The sequence below is a fragment of the Falco rusticolus genome, chromosome 1 (assembly GCF_015220075.1).
Source record: "Falco rusticolus isolate bFalRus1 chromosome 1, bFalRus1.pri, whole genome shotgun sequence".
Lineage (NCBI taxonomy): Eukaryota > Metazoa > Chordata > Aves > Falconiformes > Falconidae > Falco > Falco rusticolus.
The window spans coordinates 49,928,517-49,947,816 of record NC_051187.1 but is presented as its reverse complement, the minus strand read 5'-3'; the positions used below and the strand labels follow the sequence as shown (position 1 = coordinate 49,947,816).

The window sequence follows — 19,300 nt, the reverse complement described above, 5'->3', positions numbered from 1 at the left end:
TTGAAACTTCAAAATCATCTAAGCAGGGAAAATTGATTTATCACTCATACATCAAACACAATATTTGCAATAAACTCTTTTGGAACAATGAAGAAATCTTTTTACTCTTTGAGGAAATCACTAGTCATGTCATATACAGTAATGAATGAATATGGTTAGTTGTAAACATTTTTTTCCTTTTATATTTTGACACACCCTCATTTACTCAAAGCTGAACCCTCATCTGTATTTGTCAGCTCTTAGTGATGCTTAGCTGCCATCCCAGAAGCTTGGGCGGGTGGGGGGGGGTTGCCCTCTTTAACTAGGCTATGTATGATAACATATTAGTGAAATATTTTCAGGCAAAACAAAACTGATCATAATAAACATGTATTGAGTGGGGAGAAAGTGTGTATTGAAGTAGAAAATAAGGATAGGTAGGATATGATGGGGAGGGCTATGTGATATCTTGGGATGTGGATTTAGTATTTTAAATAAGGCGGGGGAAGCTTTGCACAGACAAGGATCCACTTTTACATGTGTTACATACTTAAACTATATCCTTTAGAGACATGCTGCCTAAAATCAATGGATGTGATTGCAATGTTTATATTTCCACCTTGAGGTATCCCAGGAGTCTTTTTTTTTTTGAGTATTTGGTAATTAAAAAGGCACACTTTATAAGTCCACGTCTTTCAGATATTGCAAGCTCAATATTCAAAAACAGAAGCAGAAATCTTACTGTGTCTGAAAACTTTGACCAGGTAGTTACATGTAACACTTATGTAAACTTGTGTTTGGTGTGAGTACTGAATTGTTCAATTTTTCAACCTCTCATTTCTAGAAAAAGAAATGTTTTCAAGTTGAATATTCCTGAAGTTGGTGGCTGTTGCAGAAGAGCACTGGGAAGGGAGGCGGGTTAAATGGTGAGAGCTAGCCCAGGGTACTAATCTGTGGGGATAAGGAACTGAAAGGCAATCTCAAAATAGTATTTCTTACCTCTACAATGCCTTTAATTTCAAAACCAAAATTTGAAACACCACAAAGACCATGCCCTCACTGGGCTGCAGTCACTGGTGAATCCTGTAAGAGGCTTTTCAGCTGCTCCCTCTGTCCTCAGAGCTGGTCAGTCCTAGGCTGATACCTCCTCAGCAGAAGCTTGGTGCAACTCAGTGGACTGTTACCCAAAAGCAAATTGAAAAACAAATATTGCACAGGCACGAGCTTCACATCCACCAAACCAGGGCAGTTCAGTATTATGGATGATGTTTATACTTAAAAAAAAAAAAGACCACCTACAAAAATCCATGGAGGAGCCCACCAAACGTGGAACAGAAGCGGTTTTAAGTGCTGCACAGTACACAGCTGAAGATGTAGACAGAAACACGGGCTGTTTTGAGAACTTCTTGGTGGGGGGGAGAGGCTTCTCTTGATTTGTGGTGAATCTCATTGCAGAAGGAATTTAAATCAGCCCTTAATCTTACTATGGTGCTTTTCATTATTTTTTTTTTCCTTTCCCCTTGGTGATGTTTTCTTTCTGAAGTCTGTATGTAGCAGGACACAACAAAAGCACTTGCTTCTCTGGCCTTTTGAGATCACCTATATTTAATCCAGTTCATCCAATATTGGGGGGATTGTTAGCTTGTGTGCTGCTTCCCTTTAACCAGTTCTTTGCTGTTCTGCCTTCATGATTCACCATCACTGCGTATACAGGGAAAAGAAAAAAACACACCAGTGTCATCTGTTGGGTTAGTTGTCTCAGCAGGAAATAATATGCAAGAGTATCCCTGGAGTCTGTGAAAACGTGCTACCAGAAAACAAATGTTGGTCACGCAGCACATGGAACGACCCCATCTGTAGTGCTAGGTGCTGACAGCAAGGGCTGCTCTGAATTCTCTGCTGGGTAGTGGCTACCCAGTGCACCCTTTCCTTTGCTCCCAGGTGAGGACTGGGCAATCAAATTACCCACTTTCCACAGGTGAGGATAATTTTTTACAGATGGAATTTTCCTATTCAGTCTGGGTGTGTAATAGGTGAATTTTCTTTTTGTCCTGCTGGTTTCTGCTTAGCTAGCTTGCTACCTAGCATTTTCTTAATAATATTTGGTTCATTAAAATATTAATAACATGGTTTTTATCAGCTGGCTAGATTTCAGTCAGCAATAACAGCAGGGGTTTAAATCACCTCTGAAGTTCAAAGGGCCACTCGTAATCTTAATATTTTGTGTGGGTTTAACTGTCTTGCTAAACTGAGGCACAGCCTGGGAAAGGAGTATTTCTTTCTGTACTGACTCATTCCTCACCCAGAACATCACTCCATAAGAAAGAGTCACCCTTTTTCAGACAGGAGGAGTAGGAGGGTGCCCAGCAGCACCCAAGGAAAACCAACCCTCCTCAGGAGGAGTGATAAAGCAGGGAGGGATTGCTTCATCGTACTCAGCAGCCTACAAAGCCCCATGTGCTGTGAGAGGAACAGGCTACACTTCTGTTTTGCTGGTGGAGTAAAGGTCCCTGGAGAAAAGATTGGTCTTGCACCCGCTTGTGCACCACAGGAGCATCAGCCCTTGCCTGTCACCCCTGTGCCCACCATGGCACATGGTTCCATGACATGGGAACCCTGGCCCCAGCGAGGCAGGGGAGATCTAGTGGTCCTCTGCTCAGGAACAATCAGGATCTTAGCTCTAGGTTTCAAAGGCAAGCTATATTATTTTAAATATTTCTTTAAAAAAAAGTATATACACATATATTTTTAACTTCTTATGCACAAGGCAGATGACCTCCACCTATGACGGAGCCTGGGCTGTCATATCTCAGCTCTTGTGCACAAATCTGCAGCCTTGATGGTCATGAGGACAAATTTTTACCATAATAATAGCTTTGTTTCATTTTACTTGATATTCTTTCACTTTTCTTGCTTGAAAGAACTGCTGAAAACATTTACTTATCTGTACATGGTTCTCTTTCTGATGTTATTTATGCAGCTAAGAGTTTGGTTAGGAAAAGCAGCAGATCTTGGTTTGATAAGGTTCAATTGCAGAAATATATAGGAACCAATTTTCTTTTGTTGTTTACCTACCACTTCAGATGACTTTTCACTTTGAAATGAAGTGCGATTCAAAATTTCATGTAAAATGAAATTTGAAAGAGTTGTTTTGATGGAAACACTTAACTTGCACATATTAAATATTTTACCACCACATAGTTTTATTCTTTAAACCTTTTTAAAATTTTATATTAAAAATTCACTTACTCTGAAAAGTAGTTTTGGAACAACTTTCATTCTGAAAATGTCAAAATGTCATTATTGAAATGTTTAGTCTCAAATGTTTTCAAAATAACTTCTCAAAAATCAATTCATAGTTCAAGATGAACTCCCTGTTAGTTCAAGAACATAGTCTTGATGAACTCCCCCCAGCATCTTTATGAAGAAGGAAAACAACACTCAATCAGCTGCGTTCAGTGAAGCCTTGAGACTTTTCCCATATTGAAATAACATTAATAAAATCTAAAAAAGGAATTGCCATAATTTGAGAAGAAATTTGCCCAAACGAAGCACTCTTTCAGAATCTGAAACTGAACCTCATAATCTTGCAATTTGTATTCAACTAACATCTAATATCCTTTGTCTGAGCAGCTCTGAATGTTTTAGAGAGAAATCTCCTTTTTATTTGCATTTCTTTGCCTTCCTACAATTTAAAGGCATAAACTTCTCTACGATCTGATCCTAAGATACCAGTCATAAGAACTTACGCTTAAATACCGTGTGTACCTTCACCCTGACAGAAGCACGCTTAGCTGAACAGGGCTGCTTTTTTTGCATCAAGGCTTAAGCGTCCCTTTGTGCTTTGACGTGACAATATCTGTTTTACGGGTGGGGAGCCTGAGGTAGGGTATAGCCCAAAGATACTTTTAGCCAGTCAGGAGCAAAACTCCCACCTTCTGATGGGGTTAATGCAAATCCCAGTACAAAAGCACTTTAGCAAGGACGGTATTTAAAAAGTCAGCACATGCTGGTAGGTCATGATAACTTTTTTTTTTCTGAAAATGAACTGTTTATGTTGTGGAAAGTAAACTTAATGCTCAGGGTGTTGTGCCTAAAACACCTTTTATAGTATGTATTTCGGCTGGTGTTAGCATATGGCTTAAGCACTCTTAGTCTTATATTCCCTACCATAGTTGGTGATATGCTCAGCAAATCTGTTCTTAGAGAACCACTGTGCAGCTGCCTCTCTGTACAATTTTCCCCCTCTGAGTTATCATTTACAGGCTGGAAGGGTAGACCCAGATGGCTAGCAAATCCAACATCTTCTCCTGCTGCTCAGGGTAAAATTACTGTGCTTGCTTGCATCTGGAACCTAGGATCCAAGTCATTTAAAAAAAAAAAAAAAAACAGAACAAACAAAAAACCCAACAAAACAAAAAAACAACCACAACACAACAATTTATCTTGCATTAGGCATAAGCAGAAACCTTTTCAAGTGAATAGCTGCGGTGCAGCAGCCCCATCCAAAAGTACCCTGAAACTGCAGCTTTTAAGCAACTGAGTTGCAAACTCTGCAAAAGTGGTGCTTTATCATCACCACTATCTCACTCCTGAGCAAAGAAACTCGGAAAAGAGAGGGACTGGAATATCATGACAGTCTGCAGCGGGAGGTGCAGCTCCATCATAGAGGCATGTTGAGCTTGGTTATCTGGTGCCATGGGAAGGGGAAGACCCAGGTCCTCATCCTGATGCCCCTCCCTGCTCCTGGCCTTGCCTGCTCGCATCTGCTGGTTCTGCTACACCAGGGATTATCTTGGCACACAGGATGGTTTAATTGTTTATCATAACCTGGCACAGACAAGCTGCTTTGCTTTGCGGCTGCAACACAAGTGTGCAGGCAAGGGTGATGTACAGCCCCTTGCTTCCAGCTGGAACAGGAATTTTTAATTGGGGAAAACAGGAGTTTGAGAGGTGTTTTAGGGGTTCTGGCCAAACCCCTGAGGAAACCAGTCAGAAAGTTTTGAAGTTTACAAGCTGTTGGAATTGCAGTTTTGCATGCCTCTGGGATACCTGCTTGGACCATGAGCTAGTGCCACCTCTGGGAGAGTGCTGCACAGGGGCACTGAGAAGATCCTTTGGTTTTCTTTTGGAGTTGGACAAGGTCACAGCACCAGCCAAAACATCTGGTGGTGGTTCTTGGGGATCTATAGGCACCTGGTAGCAGAGGGGAACTGGGTGCCTGTGCTGGAGAGGAATGCCATGCAAGCTATGGCAAATGTTTGTATTAACACCTTGGGAAACTGTGATTAAAGTCTGATCAGCGAGTGAAACTCCATCTGTGCCATCTGGTTGTCTGTCTCGCGCAGGTTTACAACCACCAGATTACTTAGCAGTGCAATTTACAGGCAGAGACTGGTTCAGAAATGAGTGTCAAATGTTTTAAGTTGAAATCAAAGTCCCTATATATAAAACCTTAAAACATAATTAGACTAAATAATTGTTCTGTTTCTAATTACATATAGAAAAATTCGATTATTTTTGATGACACTGACCACGTTTCTTCAGGTAATATAATGAATGAAAAGTACCTTGGGTTGGCAATTGATTCTTTTTCTTCTTCCCTTACAGTAGGCAAACATTCACAGTCAGCTGAAAAAAGGGTAAGAAACAAAACTACTGTTACTCTCGGCAGTTCTCTATTTCAAAATTGCATCAACTTTTATCATGCAATCTCTCTAGAATGTAAAACTGCAGATGCTCTTCTGTACCCTTTTATCTGTAAAATCTGCATGGTCCCTATAGCATAAATGTTACATGCTTTAAATCCTCCTTCCCTTTGATAGGTGTTGCCATAATTTATTATATATATTTCAATTGTTTCTATACATCTATACAAACAAACTAATTCTGAGGACTATTTGTCCGCTGCTTACAGTTGCACCTTTGCTTTATAGTCCAGCTGGAAATTTGGAGCTGGGGTTTAGGGAACACTCACTAAAAAAAATGAAAAAAAAAATCAATATGTAAACTATTTTTCTCCCTTCTGTCCACAAAATTTTGAAAAATATTTTGCAGCACTCTTTCCCCACGTACTATACTTAATGCCTCTATTTCACTACTGCCGCTTAGCACATGTTCTCTGCTCGAGCTTACAGACCACAAAGGTCAAAACCCCGTCACGTGGAGCACTGTGCTAATGCAAAGAAATGCTCCAAAGAGTTTTATGTCCTGAAAAACAAAGCATCCCCAGGAGGTCAGGCAAATGAGCCATTTGGATATAAGGCAAGGGACCAGGAAAGAAAAAAATACCATGCTTTCAGCACTTTCTAGCCAGTGAGAAGCTGTTAGCCATTCAAAATCAAGCCTCTGTTAATTCATGCCTCACTGAAGACCGGCATTTTTTGAGGAGAGCCTTGAAGGAGGATGCGTGGCCCCTGGAGCTTTTAAATGGGAGATTTCCATTGAGGGGAAAATACAAGATAGTTAAAAGAAGCTAAGAAGGAGCTGAAGATGCTGGTGGTGGTAGCTACCACAGGTACTAATTGCTCCATGGGCTGCTAGACCTGCCAGAGAGGTTGTAGATGGTGAGCAGTGCTGGCAGCAAAGAGCAGCTTGTGCTTCATGTGGTAGAGGTGGCAAGTGAGGGGAGGGATGTATTTGTAGAATCCTGGCAGCAATTTTAATTAAGCAGTGCTCTGAACTACAAGTAAATGCATGTTTCCTCTACAGTAGCACAATATGGAGCACAAAACTGTAGAAACTCTGAAGCCTGAAAGGACTAGATACTTTAAAGAAACTAGTATTTAGCATTAAAAATGTGTATTTAAGAATATAAATACCATTCACAGCTATATATGTGTTTAATAAAGTGTCTACTGGAAATTCAAAACATTTACGATATTCCATCATATGTTAAAAATAAGCTCCCATGTGAACTAAAATACTCCAGACTCTGAACAGTTCTACTCCTGACATTTGTACTGCTATTTTAGTAGCAGGCAGTCAAGAACACAACTAAAAATGTTGCAGGAAAAGTAGTGACACACATACAAAATGCCTTACAGTGATTTTCTACACATGGAATCTATGTCAAATTGTAAGAGAGGGATGATGGAGTAGAGGGGTTACCGTGTACCATTTTTGTTCATGCTGTTCATCCATTTATCAAGTTCTTCCATTTCTATCTCCATAACAGAGGGTGTGTCTTCTTCAAAAATAGGACTTGAGAGGAGGGAGGGGGAAAAAAGGCATTACACACAACGCTTCATTCAAACAACTTACAATGTGGTAATTTTGTATGAGTCTTTCATAATTCCAGACACATGTACAAGCTGCGGAAAGCCACCCTAGCCCAGTAATCTGAGGAGATGCCAGCCCAGCGGGTGCGAACCCAAGGGATGCGAAGGAGCGGCGAGATGCCGGTGCTGGGCGGGGGTAGGGGTGTCACACGCAGAGGGGCTCAGACGGTGCAGTCTGGGCTGTGCCAGAGCACAGACTGCTGCAGCTATTCCCGAGCTGTCCCTACTGTAAATAGAAAACTGAAAAATAAGTTTGTCTCTGCCCTGCTGGAACACATGGCAAAAGTCCTGTTGCTCCAACGATAAAGCAGAGGGCCTGAAGCTTCATCCTAGCTGTGATGTGACTGACATCGGCAGCAACTTCAGAAGGAAAGGTCATGAGCAGAGTAACTCTGCATTTATTTAAATGCCTCTGTTTAGCTTCCCTTTGCTGATTGTTCCTGGAGTCACACAGTAGAAAAAATATTTTTAGCAAACAAAACCCCTTTTTTCCCCCTATGAAGCCAATCTGATAACTCTCAGCATTGATTAGAAAGATGGAGCTCGATAAAAGGTAATGATAAAAATTGGCTCTGATAAGCCAAAAGCTGCGTGGCTCTTATTTTCCCAGCAGCAGAAGTATTGCTTCTGCGGCATCTGGGAGAGCCTTTCTGCCTCACCTCAGAGGGAGAAGACAAACTTGAAAAACAGGGGAGCGAGACCCAGAGCTTATTTGGAATAGTAAAAGCCTGTGCTGAGCCTGGGAACCAATCCTTGTTGCTCACGGGGCACCTCGTGTGTCTCGTGGCATCATGCGGCTGGTGGAGCCAGGGGTGCTTCAAGCGGGCGGTGGGTGCCTGTGGGCAGCGCTGGCCTCTGCCACCACGGCTCTTGTTCTCCTGCTCTGGTCCTACACCTTCAGCTAGATGCTGCAGTCACACTTTAGCCACCTCTTGAGACAGTTAACTGGAGCAATTGATGGCAAAAAGGTAATGGTGTTCGGTGTACATTTAAATGAAGGCAGGCAGTGCAGGAGCCAAGAATTATAATATCCTGTTACAGTAAAAGAATAATAATAGTTAAAAAAAAAAGGTGATATTCATAAATTTTACCTTTTCACATTTTCACTTCCCAGCTCATCTGGAAAAGAAAAAATTGGTGTTCACAGTTTTGTTCTTTGTACATACAGGGTCTGGACTGCAAGCAAGCCTTGAATAGGGTCATGTAAAACAGGTCACATTTTCAAAGCTTGTAGATGAAAGGCAGAACATCTCATCCTGTTTGTAACTTTCAGAGGAACCCATTATTTTTCATCTCGAACACACTAAAAGCAGCGTGTTATTAGCTCAGCGGCACTGGAGAAACCCGGCTGTTAGCGCTGTGGTGGGCAGGACACGACAGATGCATGCTTCCCTGAGCAAAAGAGATGTCCTGAGAGAAATGGTATCCTGGAAAGGAGCCACTGCTGCAAAAAATTGTTTACTGGAAGCATCAGGACACTTTGCTGCAGACTACACGCAGGCAATCCAGCTTTGCCTGGAGACTCTGGGAGCCGTTCCTGGAGAGAAGAGGGGCGGGATAGACTTGCATGGCAGATTAAATCTCAGGCAAATGAAGCTGAACTAGCCAGATGTCAAAAGGGATCCAAAGCTAGTTATGACCCCAAGACAAAGTAAAGTTGCAGGGGGGAACACAGTGTAACAGCCATTGTTCACATAAATAACTTCCCCTCCAGGAATCAAGTGACTGGAAAGCCTCAGCCCTCAACAAAGAATGAAGAACTACATATAGGATTCACGTTGTATTCTGTCTCAAATCATCTTATTTTTAATTCATTGTTGCCAATGGGTGCTGACACCTACTTGTTCCAGCACATGCCCTGACCACAGAGCCGCCACAGAGCTGTCTGCCCTCACCTTGAGGATGCTTGAAATCCCAGCTCCAAGCAACAGGCACAGGGCAAGAGATCCCAGGATTATCCTCCTGCAAGGTACCATGTTTCCCATCCCTCTGAACAGTGTACCTGCATTTCAGGTCATTCAGAAACAGGCAGGCAACTAAGTGCCTGGTTGTGAATTCAGTTTGCTATGATGGTGACCTCGTGACAAGGCAGGTGCAGCTGAAAAATGGACTTAATATCTATGTTGAACGTATGTCACTGTCTGCAGGCTGAGGAGCTCACAGCTGCACTCTTGTTCTGTATAGACCCTGGTATGACGGTTTCAGGAGTTCACTTATGAACTGTGTGGGTTTCATGTGACACTTCAGTTTGTTTACTGTGGCTCTGATACTCCAAGTTACTAATTTCTTTGCTTAGAGATCAAGGTACCTTCCTGAAGCGCTGCTCACTCTGTTGCAGCACCCAGGTGGTCTCATCATGGGCTTCCTAGCTCATTTACTGTGATATCTTCATAGCTGCCACCGCCCTTGCAGGACTCCTTAAAATGTTTTTGCTCGTTTTTATTTTATCGAAGCTCTGAGCCGTTTTACTTTGTGGGCAGTATAGGCCATAGAAGCATTCAATTCACTTTGCATGAAGTTATTAAGCATAAAGGCAGAACAAGTGTTTTCTGTCCCACACTTACAGCCATACGCCGTTCCCAGCATTGCCAGGAACCGGAGCTTGGTGCCGTGGCTCCCGTGGGTGTGCAGCATGAGCAGGAGGTGCCAAGAGGCAGAACTAGCTCCCCACAAGGAGAAGTGCTTGCTCAGACACCGCTGGCTGGGGTGGATCCCTTTCCTATCCCTCAACCATGCAACTCCAGCTGGAGAAGTACATCCTAAATGTGGCACCCCAGGCCTCCAAATAACATTTTGTTCATGACGAGCATGTCCTAAAAACACACTTCTGATGCACGAGAAGAGAAATTTACCTTGCTTAGACTTTTTCCTTTTATGATGTATCACAAAAAATATGATCAGCAAAATCAGCAGGACCAGTAGCACGGCGGGGACAATGTATATCAAGATAGACTGTTCTGCTGCTTCTAGGCTGTCCTGATCGTTCGCAGCATTGGATTCAGTATTTGGAGTAATTTTTGTTTCAAAGCCATTTTCAGTAGCGCTTGCAGTGACAAGTACCGGTGTGTGGTCATCCGTGGTTGGAGAATGTGCAGCAGGAGAAGTTGTTGATGTAACAGTGGGTAATATCGGTGATCCATCTCCTGAACCATCATTTTCAGAGCCTGCCAAATATATGAGGACAACTTAACATTTTATGGGTTTTATTGGTATTATCAGTGAGTCAAAGCATACAGTTTAGTATTTACTTTTCATTTGACATCTTAAAAAAAAAAATCAGTACATGCCCCATACACACAGATTTGAAATCTTGAGCATCAGATGTAGAATTAGGTTGCAAATTCACCACAAAACCTTACCAGTCCTGACCATGTTCCTCAGCTGGTTTTTACTGGGGCATGTCCGCATGCATGGTGTGTCTGCATGCAGCTGTCTTGCACAAATACTTTTTTTCCTGCGGGTTGGCAGGTCTCACTCCCCCACAAAAGCCGTCTGCTTCCGGGTAAACCACAGCGTCCTGCTTTGCTCCTCAGCCTCGGCGCATACAGCTGCAACCTCTTCCATCCCTCTCCTTCCCCAGGGAGTTAGTAGTCCCTTCAGGAAGGCCATTGCCCCTGGTTCACTAATTCCTCCAGCTCACTCGTCTCCCTGTTTCTGCGTCTTTCTCAAATTTGTTTCTCTGGAAAAACAGAACTGGTGAAAGGAAGTCTGAAGCCTGCAGAAGCTGCTGACTTTCACTTCTGCACGGACTGGAAGCGGTAGCAGTAACAAGGGGACTGTGCTGGACACAGGTGTCATTAACTATGCCTCTGCTGGATCCTCTGGCCTGGCTGAAGGGGCACATGGTAAAGAGTCAGTGCTGGTTATTCTTCACAGATGCCAAGACTAGGGGTTTTGAACCTTGATTCAGCTTTTTGTTTCATTTATCATGCATTTTGCAAGAAAAGTGGCTAAAGTTGGCTATATTGGTAATAGCAAAATAAGTTGGGGGTTTTTTTAAGGCTAAGTAAGGGTCTGTGTTGACTGTCATGGAGTTTAAAGCTGAACAGAAGTACAGCAGATTCTGGGCTGGTACTGTATGCCGTACTGATGCCAAAAATCCTGCTGTAGCCAAAGGTCCTTAGATAAATTGCACCAACATGTTTCCAAATGCAAAGCCTTCAATAATTCTCTTAGAATGGAATTAAATGATGTTATTTTTTTTTTTCATGTTATCTGCCCTTTCAGATACAATGCCGGCTTGGTGCAGCTCTCATTTTGTGCAGCAAAGCGGGATGAGATTCCACGACTTTTGCAATGACATGTTTCTCTCTGTTCTTCTAAAGTGCTAGGCAGCCACAGTTTCCACTAGAGTTAGCAAAAGCCTAAGGTTTTCAGCACCTCAGAGCTGGCATTTCCAATCTCACAGGACTGGAACCAAAAGTGCTTAGCATTTTAAATGCCTTTGTAAACACATTAATCTTCATAATGGCCCTGAGAGATGGGCAGTTATCATCTCCATTTTACAAATGAGAAATCTGTAGGACAGGGATGCTGTCCTTCCCAGGGATGCCGAGTGAGAGAGGAAAACTGGGAATAGAGTGCTATCTCTTGCTTAATCCACTCTGCCACGTCTCCTCTCCTGTCAGATTTGTCTCAAAGAGGAGATGAGTATCTCTTGAGACCGTATTCCAGGAAACCCAATTTCAAAGGAATAAAATTATTTGAGTGTGACAGCAGTGATCTATCTAGATTTCTGTGCCATGCTTATCACTCAGACACCCGATTGTTTCATCCTTTCCTAAAAACTAGGAAAGAATTTCAATACGTGGTAATAATACCTAATACTTGAATATAGTATTTAATACTGCAAAGGTCACCTGAGTCTTTCACCACAATATGACGATGAAAATGTTAGCTCTTCAGTGGCAAAGCACTTTGTTGGTAGTCACTCTGTTGCTTTCTCCTGTATTCAGTATTTCAGCCAAGAGCAAGACCTGATCCCTGCCTCCCGCGCGGGTAGTGACCCCTGGCTGTGCTCCCCCAGCCCTCCCTGGGATCCACTGGCTGTCCTTAATCCTATCGCTCTTCTCCCTTGTTGGTTGGGCCACTTGCCTTTTCCTTCCCAAGGTGGTGCACAGTCCCCGGTGCCTGCAGCCACTCTGTGGCGCTGGGGGTCGCACAGGGCAGCAAGGCAGGGCTAGAGACACCCGCAGTACGATGCTCCGCACCGCTGGTGGGGCTCCACCAGCCCACCACCCCCTCACAGAGCTGCTTCCACAACCTGGCTTCATCGCCTCCTCCAGCCACCGCCCTTGAAACCCATTGTCTGCCACAGCTGACATATTGAGAAGGACAAGCCTGTTGCTTAAAATAACACAAATGGGAAAGGGTGTGGAGAAAATACCTTATTTTTCATTTGCTCTTAGAGCGAAAATGGATTTTTCAAATGTCTAAAGCATGGTGTGACTTTAAAGCAAAAGCAAACAGTCACACCTCATTAACAGCAACGCTAAACTTTCAGTTGCAGCATACGCTGCGCTTGATTTCCAAGAGAGACTTTCCTGGCGTCTCTGGTACGTTTTATTTGCCTGATTTTGAGCTGTGAAGCACATTTCAAATCATTTGTCTCTGTGTGAAATAGAATTGCCTTTTCTAGTCCCCAGGCAAAGAAAATGGCAAATCACAGGGAGTGACCTTGCTGCCCTGTATTTTTGTTCACTTTGCATAATTCCAGGGACAAAACAGCATCACTTCTGTGAACTGTTTCATCTCACAAAGATCTTTTCCTCCGAGTGAATTAAATAAGTCTTTCAGCAGAAGGGCAGCCAATTGCACAATGTTCTTGCAAGGGTATTGCTCTTATTTCCTGTGTTTCACCTGCTGCATCGGTACATCGACCTCCAGCCCATCGCTTCTGAGGAGCAGAGCTCAGACGCAGGGGATGCCCAGGGTTCCCACCACCGAGGATTAGAGGATCTAGCCCTCAGGGGACCAAAACGCCTGAGCAAGCACTAGCAGCTGCTCAAACAAGGTTCCATTACGGTTCTTATGAATTACAAAAAAGCTATGTCCCTGTATGCAGATACCATGAGATAAAATAATATTATTCAATATTTTCAGCTTTAAAAATGTGCTTGGATAACTGATGGACTTTGCATGAGCTCCGGCGGTGCTCCCAAACCTGCTTTTCAAGGGAGACCGAGGGAGTTAAATATACCGAGCAGCTTTACAGGCTGGAGTCCAAACAACTGCATCTGAAACAAACAAACAACCTTTCTGTTGTTGCAGCATTCCTTCCTCTGAGGTCTGCACTGCAGCACTCAGGGGTGGTGATATGAGCTTCTTGATGAAGTAAGCGGGCAAACAGGTTTATGATTTTAGTTGGATGCGAGGCAAAGGAAAATAGCCGGCAGTCAGCACATTTGGTTCTGCTGTAAAATCATCAGTCTCCCTGCTGCCTTCTCATCAGCCTCGACGACTGGGGTCTCGGAAGGGAATTTTTCAAATTACACTATAGTGCCTACTTACAGAAGAAAAAGGGATGGGATAGAGAAAAAGCAAGAGCTAAGTCCGTAGCATAGTCAAGCTGATTAGTTTGAATGGAAATCCTTCGTTTCTCCAAACTTCCCTATAAGCTAGAAAAACGCAGTGAAGCGAAGGCTCACGGGGGGGGTGATGAAGAAGAAAAGGCTATAAAACCACGTATGCTGGCGTAACGTTACCACGTCCTGTACCACTCTGCTCCATACACACATTCCTTCTGGTGGTATAGGCATACCCCTCCACGTGGTCCGTAGGATCCTCTCCTACTCCTTGACTCATCCCCGTCCTGTTTCTCCTGCGTTGCACGCTGCTGCGGGACATTCCTTGCCACGGCCAGGGCTTGCCCAGCTGCCTGTCGCGGCAGGTCTCGCCTGTCAGTCTGGCTGGAAGAGGAATCTTTGAAAGCCTGCAGGCTAGCTGTGGGGTGCCTGCGCTCTTCCGATGAGGGGCTGCAAGCATTCCAGGCAGGGTGGCTAATCTGCAGACAAGATCCTGTTAAAACGGGGTGCTCGGAAAGTGTTGTTTAGGTATCGCCTGAAACAGGAAACTGCTGTAAGTTCATTTGCGGGGAATGGAAGCTGCGTTCTGACTGCGCTGCCATCCAGATGAAGTGCTGCGTTAACTGCTGATGCTGCAAATTCAGTCACGCGTCTTAGAGTCAGACTGTGAACCTGTAGCCTCATTTCTCGCCCCTGTTACTAAAGGTCTTCCAGACCAATTTATGCATTTAGTTGCAGCTACTTAATATCAATGGCCTTCTAGCTCTGCGTCAGTGATACCCGTGCGACCTCACCGTGATGCAAACCCCTTGGTGCTCCTTGCTCTCAGGAGGACCCTGGAATTAAAGATTCAAAAGCTCCACCGGCTCTCCAGCTATCACAAAATCTCCTGAGGGAAAATAGACTGGTGTCACTGACTGAAATTTAATATACAAACTTGCTGATGTAAAGCAGAGATTTTCTGAGAAGTCCCTGAAGCACTTGAATAAAACACGGTGGAAGTTTGCGTGTGTGGATAAAAGGGAGGAATAGGAATAAATATGTATAAGGAATTCATGTGTTCAGGAGAAAGCGTTTTTCATCTGCTTCTTAGGAGGCTGCACTTTGGAAAGGGAGCATGTAGCAAATCCTCATTTCTCACATTGTTGTTTTGCTAGAAAATTGTAACAGGCAACCGATGGCTTCAAACTCATTCTCAAGTTCATTACTCTAGGGGGGAACAGGCCAAAAATAGCACTTCCTTAGGGGCCTAGGCTTGTAGGAGACTTCACCTAAAGGGCAGTTCTCTGCCAGAGAGAGAGTGGCTGCTGCATACCTGGGTCTTGGATAGCAATGTTTCTTTGAATGACAGCTCAAAACACTAGCGCAGAGACACAGCCAAAATAAAGCTCTGCGTGCAGCCACCGCCACTGTTCCACTTAACGATCCTGCACACTTTACTGCTCCTCTCCCTCCTGTGTTTCCTCACTCCCCACCTCACACCACTCACACTGCAATTCCCCGCGTTTCACCGAACGTGGAGGGAGACGGCATAGCCTGCGAAATGCCCGTAGGGTCACGGACTTTTTCTCTAAGCTATAGTAAGGGCCTTAACGTTTGGTCCTGGGGTCAGCACGCACCTCGGTAGGTCTTCAGGGCTGCTGCGAGGCTGAGCAGCCAGCACCAGCACCCAGAGCAGGGAGGGCCACCGCTGGCCCTCGGCAGGTCGCCAAGCAGGGCTTTCTGCCTGCAGATGCCAAGGGGACGGGGAAGGGGACTGGTGCAAAGCCTGATGTCCCCCCGGCGTGGAGCCAGGAGAGGGCCAGCACCCAAAGCTGAGACCGCAGGCACGCTCTTAGAGCCACCAGCTCAGGTAATTGCGGCGCAGCCGGGAGAAAACCGCCTGTTAATCATAATCCAGCTGGCAAGGCTGGGGTTTTACAAGGCTCCAGCATGGTATGGGAACAAGACTTAGGAAGGCTTCAATCCATCTATGCTGCAAGATTTAATCATACTCCTATTACCTATTCTGTAAATGGTTTCTAGACAGTAGAGGTGAGACCTGGGAGATCCCCAAGGGCTTCTGCCCCTCTTCTCCAGCAAAGCACTTTAAAGGTGAGGACTGTGTCTGGGACCCGAGAAAAAAAAAAAAAGCTCCTTTAAAAGTCCTGCCTTGTTGATCTGGGAGCAAGGAGGACTGCAAGGTAAGGATCCCCCCCAGGGGGCTGCCCTCAGCGGAGGGGCTCCTGACCCACCAGTGCCTGTGGGGTACCTAAGCCCCTAGATAAATTCTTCCCCCTTTAGTTCAATTTTCTCCACAAGGACCAAGTTCACAACTTTCCCCCTCCCACCCTTGCAGTCAGAGTAAGGTCCCAGGTACATTTTGGGGCTGGCTGCACACACAGAGGCCACCTTTGTAGGGGGAGCAAGGGTCCCCGCTCTTCTCGGGGCAGGTGCTCTCCTCCCCTTCGCCAGTAGCTGGGGGCTGGCTCGGGAGAGCCGGGGCTGACGGGGCTCGGGGAGAGCTCTGGCAGGACTGACTCGTGCCCGCAAAGGATGCCAAGATCAACCAGTATTTAAAGGTGGACCGACCGATACGAAGTCTCTAAAGGCAGTGGGGAGTGGGTTGGGGCACCTGGTGTGCGACATCTGCCCGGTGCTTTGTGCAGTCTTCGATGCCCGTTGCAAACAAGGGCAGGGGGGGCCCAGACGTGGGCTGAGGGTGACAGGGACTAAGGCGTCCCTCCGTCCTGCAGAGATGGTGATGAAATACTAGCGATCAGTACACAGCAAATGAGCTAAGGAAGCTGGAGCCTGATCACTCTGCGCTGTTGCATCATGCCCCTCGTTTCCCTGGCACCTCCATTTCACTCTGTCCGTGGCAGGACTCTTCCCTCTGACCACTTTGATTCAGAGCTACGTTCCATGCTTGCCGCGCGTCTTCCTCACGTGTCTGTGGTGCAGCAGGGCTGTAGTAATGCAGATGAGACTGAAGCATTTCACGCTCACTTTTACAGCTAAGACTCCTAACCGCAGGCAGCTCTGCAGTGTGCCGGGAGCCCGCAGGCCTGTTTCACTCCCTGCTTATAGTACTGGTTTTCAGGGAAAAAATACCCATATCAAACCGCTTATTTCACCAATGCATTTTAAAGCCTTAATACCAGAATTCGGGTGATAGCTGGGAGTGACCATCCTCCCTCCCTGCTTTCTGGAGAGCTCCCACTCCCTAGGACAGCAGAGGGGCAGCAGACACTACTAGTCCATACTGGGGCACTGCGGCAGGGGTTGATTTGACACCGAAAGGCATATTAGCACCGCCTGGCAAGGTTGTGCTAAAAGAGTTGCCTGTCTTGCACGGTGGCTGGCTGCCAAAACGCCAGTCGTACAAACTCCCCCCGGCGAGCTGGCGAGAGCCCCTGCAACGACACCCCAGCGCTTCAGCATCTTGTTGCAAGCGGCTTTTCCACTGGTGGATCTTCTCTTCAGAAGGTCACAACGTAAATCCACGGTGTCAATCACGTTGTTCTGTAGCTGAGAACTGGAAATATTTGTCTCCAGAACCAGCTGGCTGTTCTGTTAAAGCAGGTTCGGTGCACTGGGACTGCAGAAATTGGTAGTTGATTTTTGAATGGAAGCGGTGCTCTGTCTTTAACTCTACTATTAAAGGCTGATAGTATGGGTGTAGGGTTAAAATGTACAACAAATAATTGAAATTAGAACCAAAATGCCTGGCAGACCAGCATGGAAACTGTGGTTCCCTACACACCTGCAATTTAGGCAATGTAGGAACTGTAGGATTCGGTTGCTGCTGTTGGGGGTTAGTCTAAGGGAAAAAAGTGAAAGCTTTGAAAAAGTCAGGCAGATGAAAACAGAGAGGGTAAACACAGCTAAAAGAAGCGGAGAGCAAGTCCCCACAGATCTCCTAGCGCTCGCTTTGGAGGGTGTTGCCCTCCGACTCGGTCCCGTCACTGCAGGCACGAAACACGGCCCCAGCTCCGAAGGCAAAAGGCGCTTTTCTTACTCACCGTGCCCGGCAGATCCTCCGGCCAGCGACAGGGCAGAAAGCAGCGCGATGAGGTTTTGCTTTCGCATGTTCCCTCGGCGGCTCCCACCCGAGGGTGCTCCGCCGGCTCCCAGCTGCACCCGAACATTTACATTTCCTGCTTCCTGCCAGGGTGCATCTGAGCTGCATTTCTTCAGGAGATGGACTCTCTTTGATGGGTTTTAGGAAGTGATGTAATTCCGTCTGGGCCTGTCAAGTCAGCAATGATTGCAAAAGAAAGAAAGAAAAAAAAAAAAGATGTTGCTCTTCAAGTGCTAACTAGGCTGAAGCACCTTTATGCTGTAGGCGGGTGAGGTCCTGCTCTCTGGTTTTTTGGCTCCCAACTTTCCTACCACCTGTCTTCATCTACATACAGTGTCAAGGGGACAAACATCATACAAATACAAGTCAGGCACAAAATTTCATTAACGTGCGTTAGCGGGAAGGTTTTAGGCTGCTTTTCAGAGCGGTTGAACGAGCAAATTTCAATAGTCCCTCCCTCCTGCCTTGGTTTTCAAGCCGTAACTCTCCCGGCAGCGCGGTGGGATGCCGCATGCATTCACCACCCCAGAAGGCAACCCGCAAGCGGGGCTGCCTCAGCACATGGGGAAATGACTGGTTCTCTTGGCAGCCTGCAATTGAGTGTTTTGGGCTGCTTTGAGCTGGGGAAGAGGAAAAAGCAGAAAACCACATCATTTTTTTGTTAGGAGCAGGTGGCTTAGCTGGAAAGCACTTAGAGATGGCTGTAGATGAGAAGGGACAGAAGGTCTCAAGCCGCACCAGGATGCAATGCCTGGCGTGGGGGTCCATGGTGCCATGGTTGATGGAGATGGTGAGGGGGTGGGTAACTCCTGTCTCCCTTCCTCTCTCCTAAATTTTCGCTCCCCCCCACGGTCTCTGGCTGGGCATGCAGACTGTGGGGCATGGCTGTGTGTCCCCCCCGCTGTCCCATCCTGTGTCCCCACCACCCCACCACTGCTCACCCACTCAGAAACACGTGAGGGTTGAGCAGGGGCTTCCATGTGTCGTTTGTTGGTGGATAAGCACAACAGAGGAGCTCAACATTAAACACGGCATTTTCAGCCTTCTTGCTGTATGGGGTACACCTACCAGGGCTCGGAATTTGGACCTGGATCTAAACCCTCCCTGTCCCCAAGCAGGGAGGGTGGTCGGACCATAGGTGTGGTTTGTTCCACGGCACAAGTAAGTGCTAGGTCTAAAATTAATCTCACTGGGTCCAGGAGAGTCGGCACACCAGGTTTTACTTCCAAGCATCCCAAGTTTGAGCCATTTTTGTATAAAATTTTCCAGTAATAAACTAAAAAAGAAGAGATGCATGCCGCCTGTGTAGCAGCTTCATGCTACTTCCCCCAGACATTAGTCTGTGTCAAAATGCGATTTCTGGTGAATTAGTTGAAGCTGGCACTGGGGAATCTCTGTTCAGATTGGTGGGTGCTCCTGAAGTGACAAATTGTTGCTCTGCTTCTCCAGCTAAT

The 19,300-nt window shown here is 45.7% G+C and overlaps 1 protein-coding gene across 1 annotated transcript; it reads right to left on the bottom strand.

The window, feature by feature from the left end:
- Positions 1–353: 353 nt before the first annotated feature.
- TMEM154 (transmembrane protein 154) lies at positions 354–18,128 on the bottom strand. The gene is made up of 6 exons (XM_037378630.1): positions 17,788–18,128; positions 10,112–10,423; positions 8,351–8,378; positions 7,097–7,182; positions 5,550–5,610; positions 354–1,680 (listed from the first exon to the last, which is right to left on the bottom strand). Exons 1-6 carry the CDS (start codon positions 17,852–17,854, stop codon positions 1,665–1,667), a joined length of 570 nt encoding a protein of 189 aa, XP_037234527.1. The 5' UTR covers positions 17,855–18,128; the 3' UTR covers positions 354–1,664.
- Between the last annotated feature and the right edge of the window lie 1,172 nt (positions 18,129–19,300).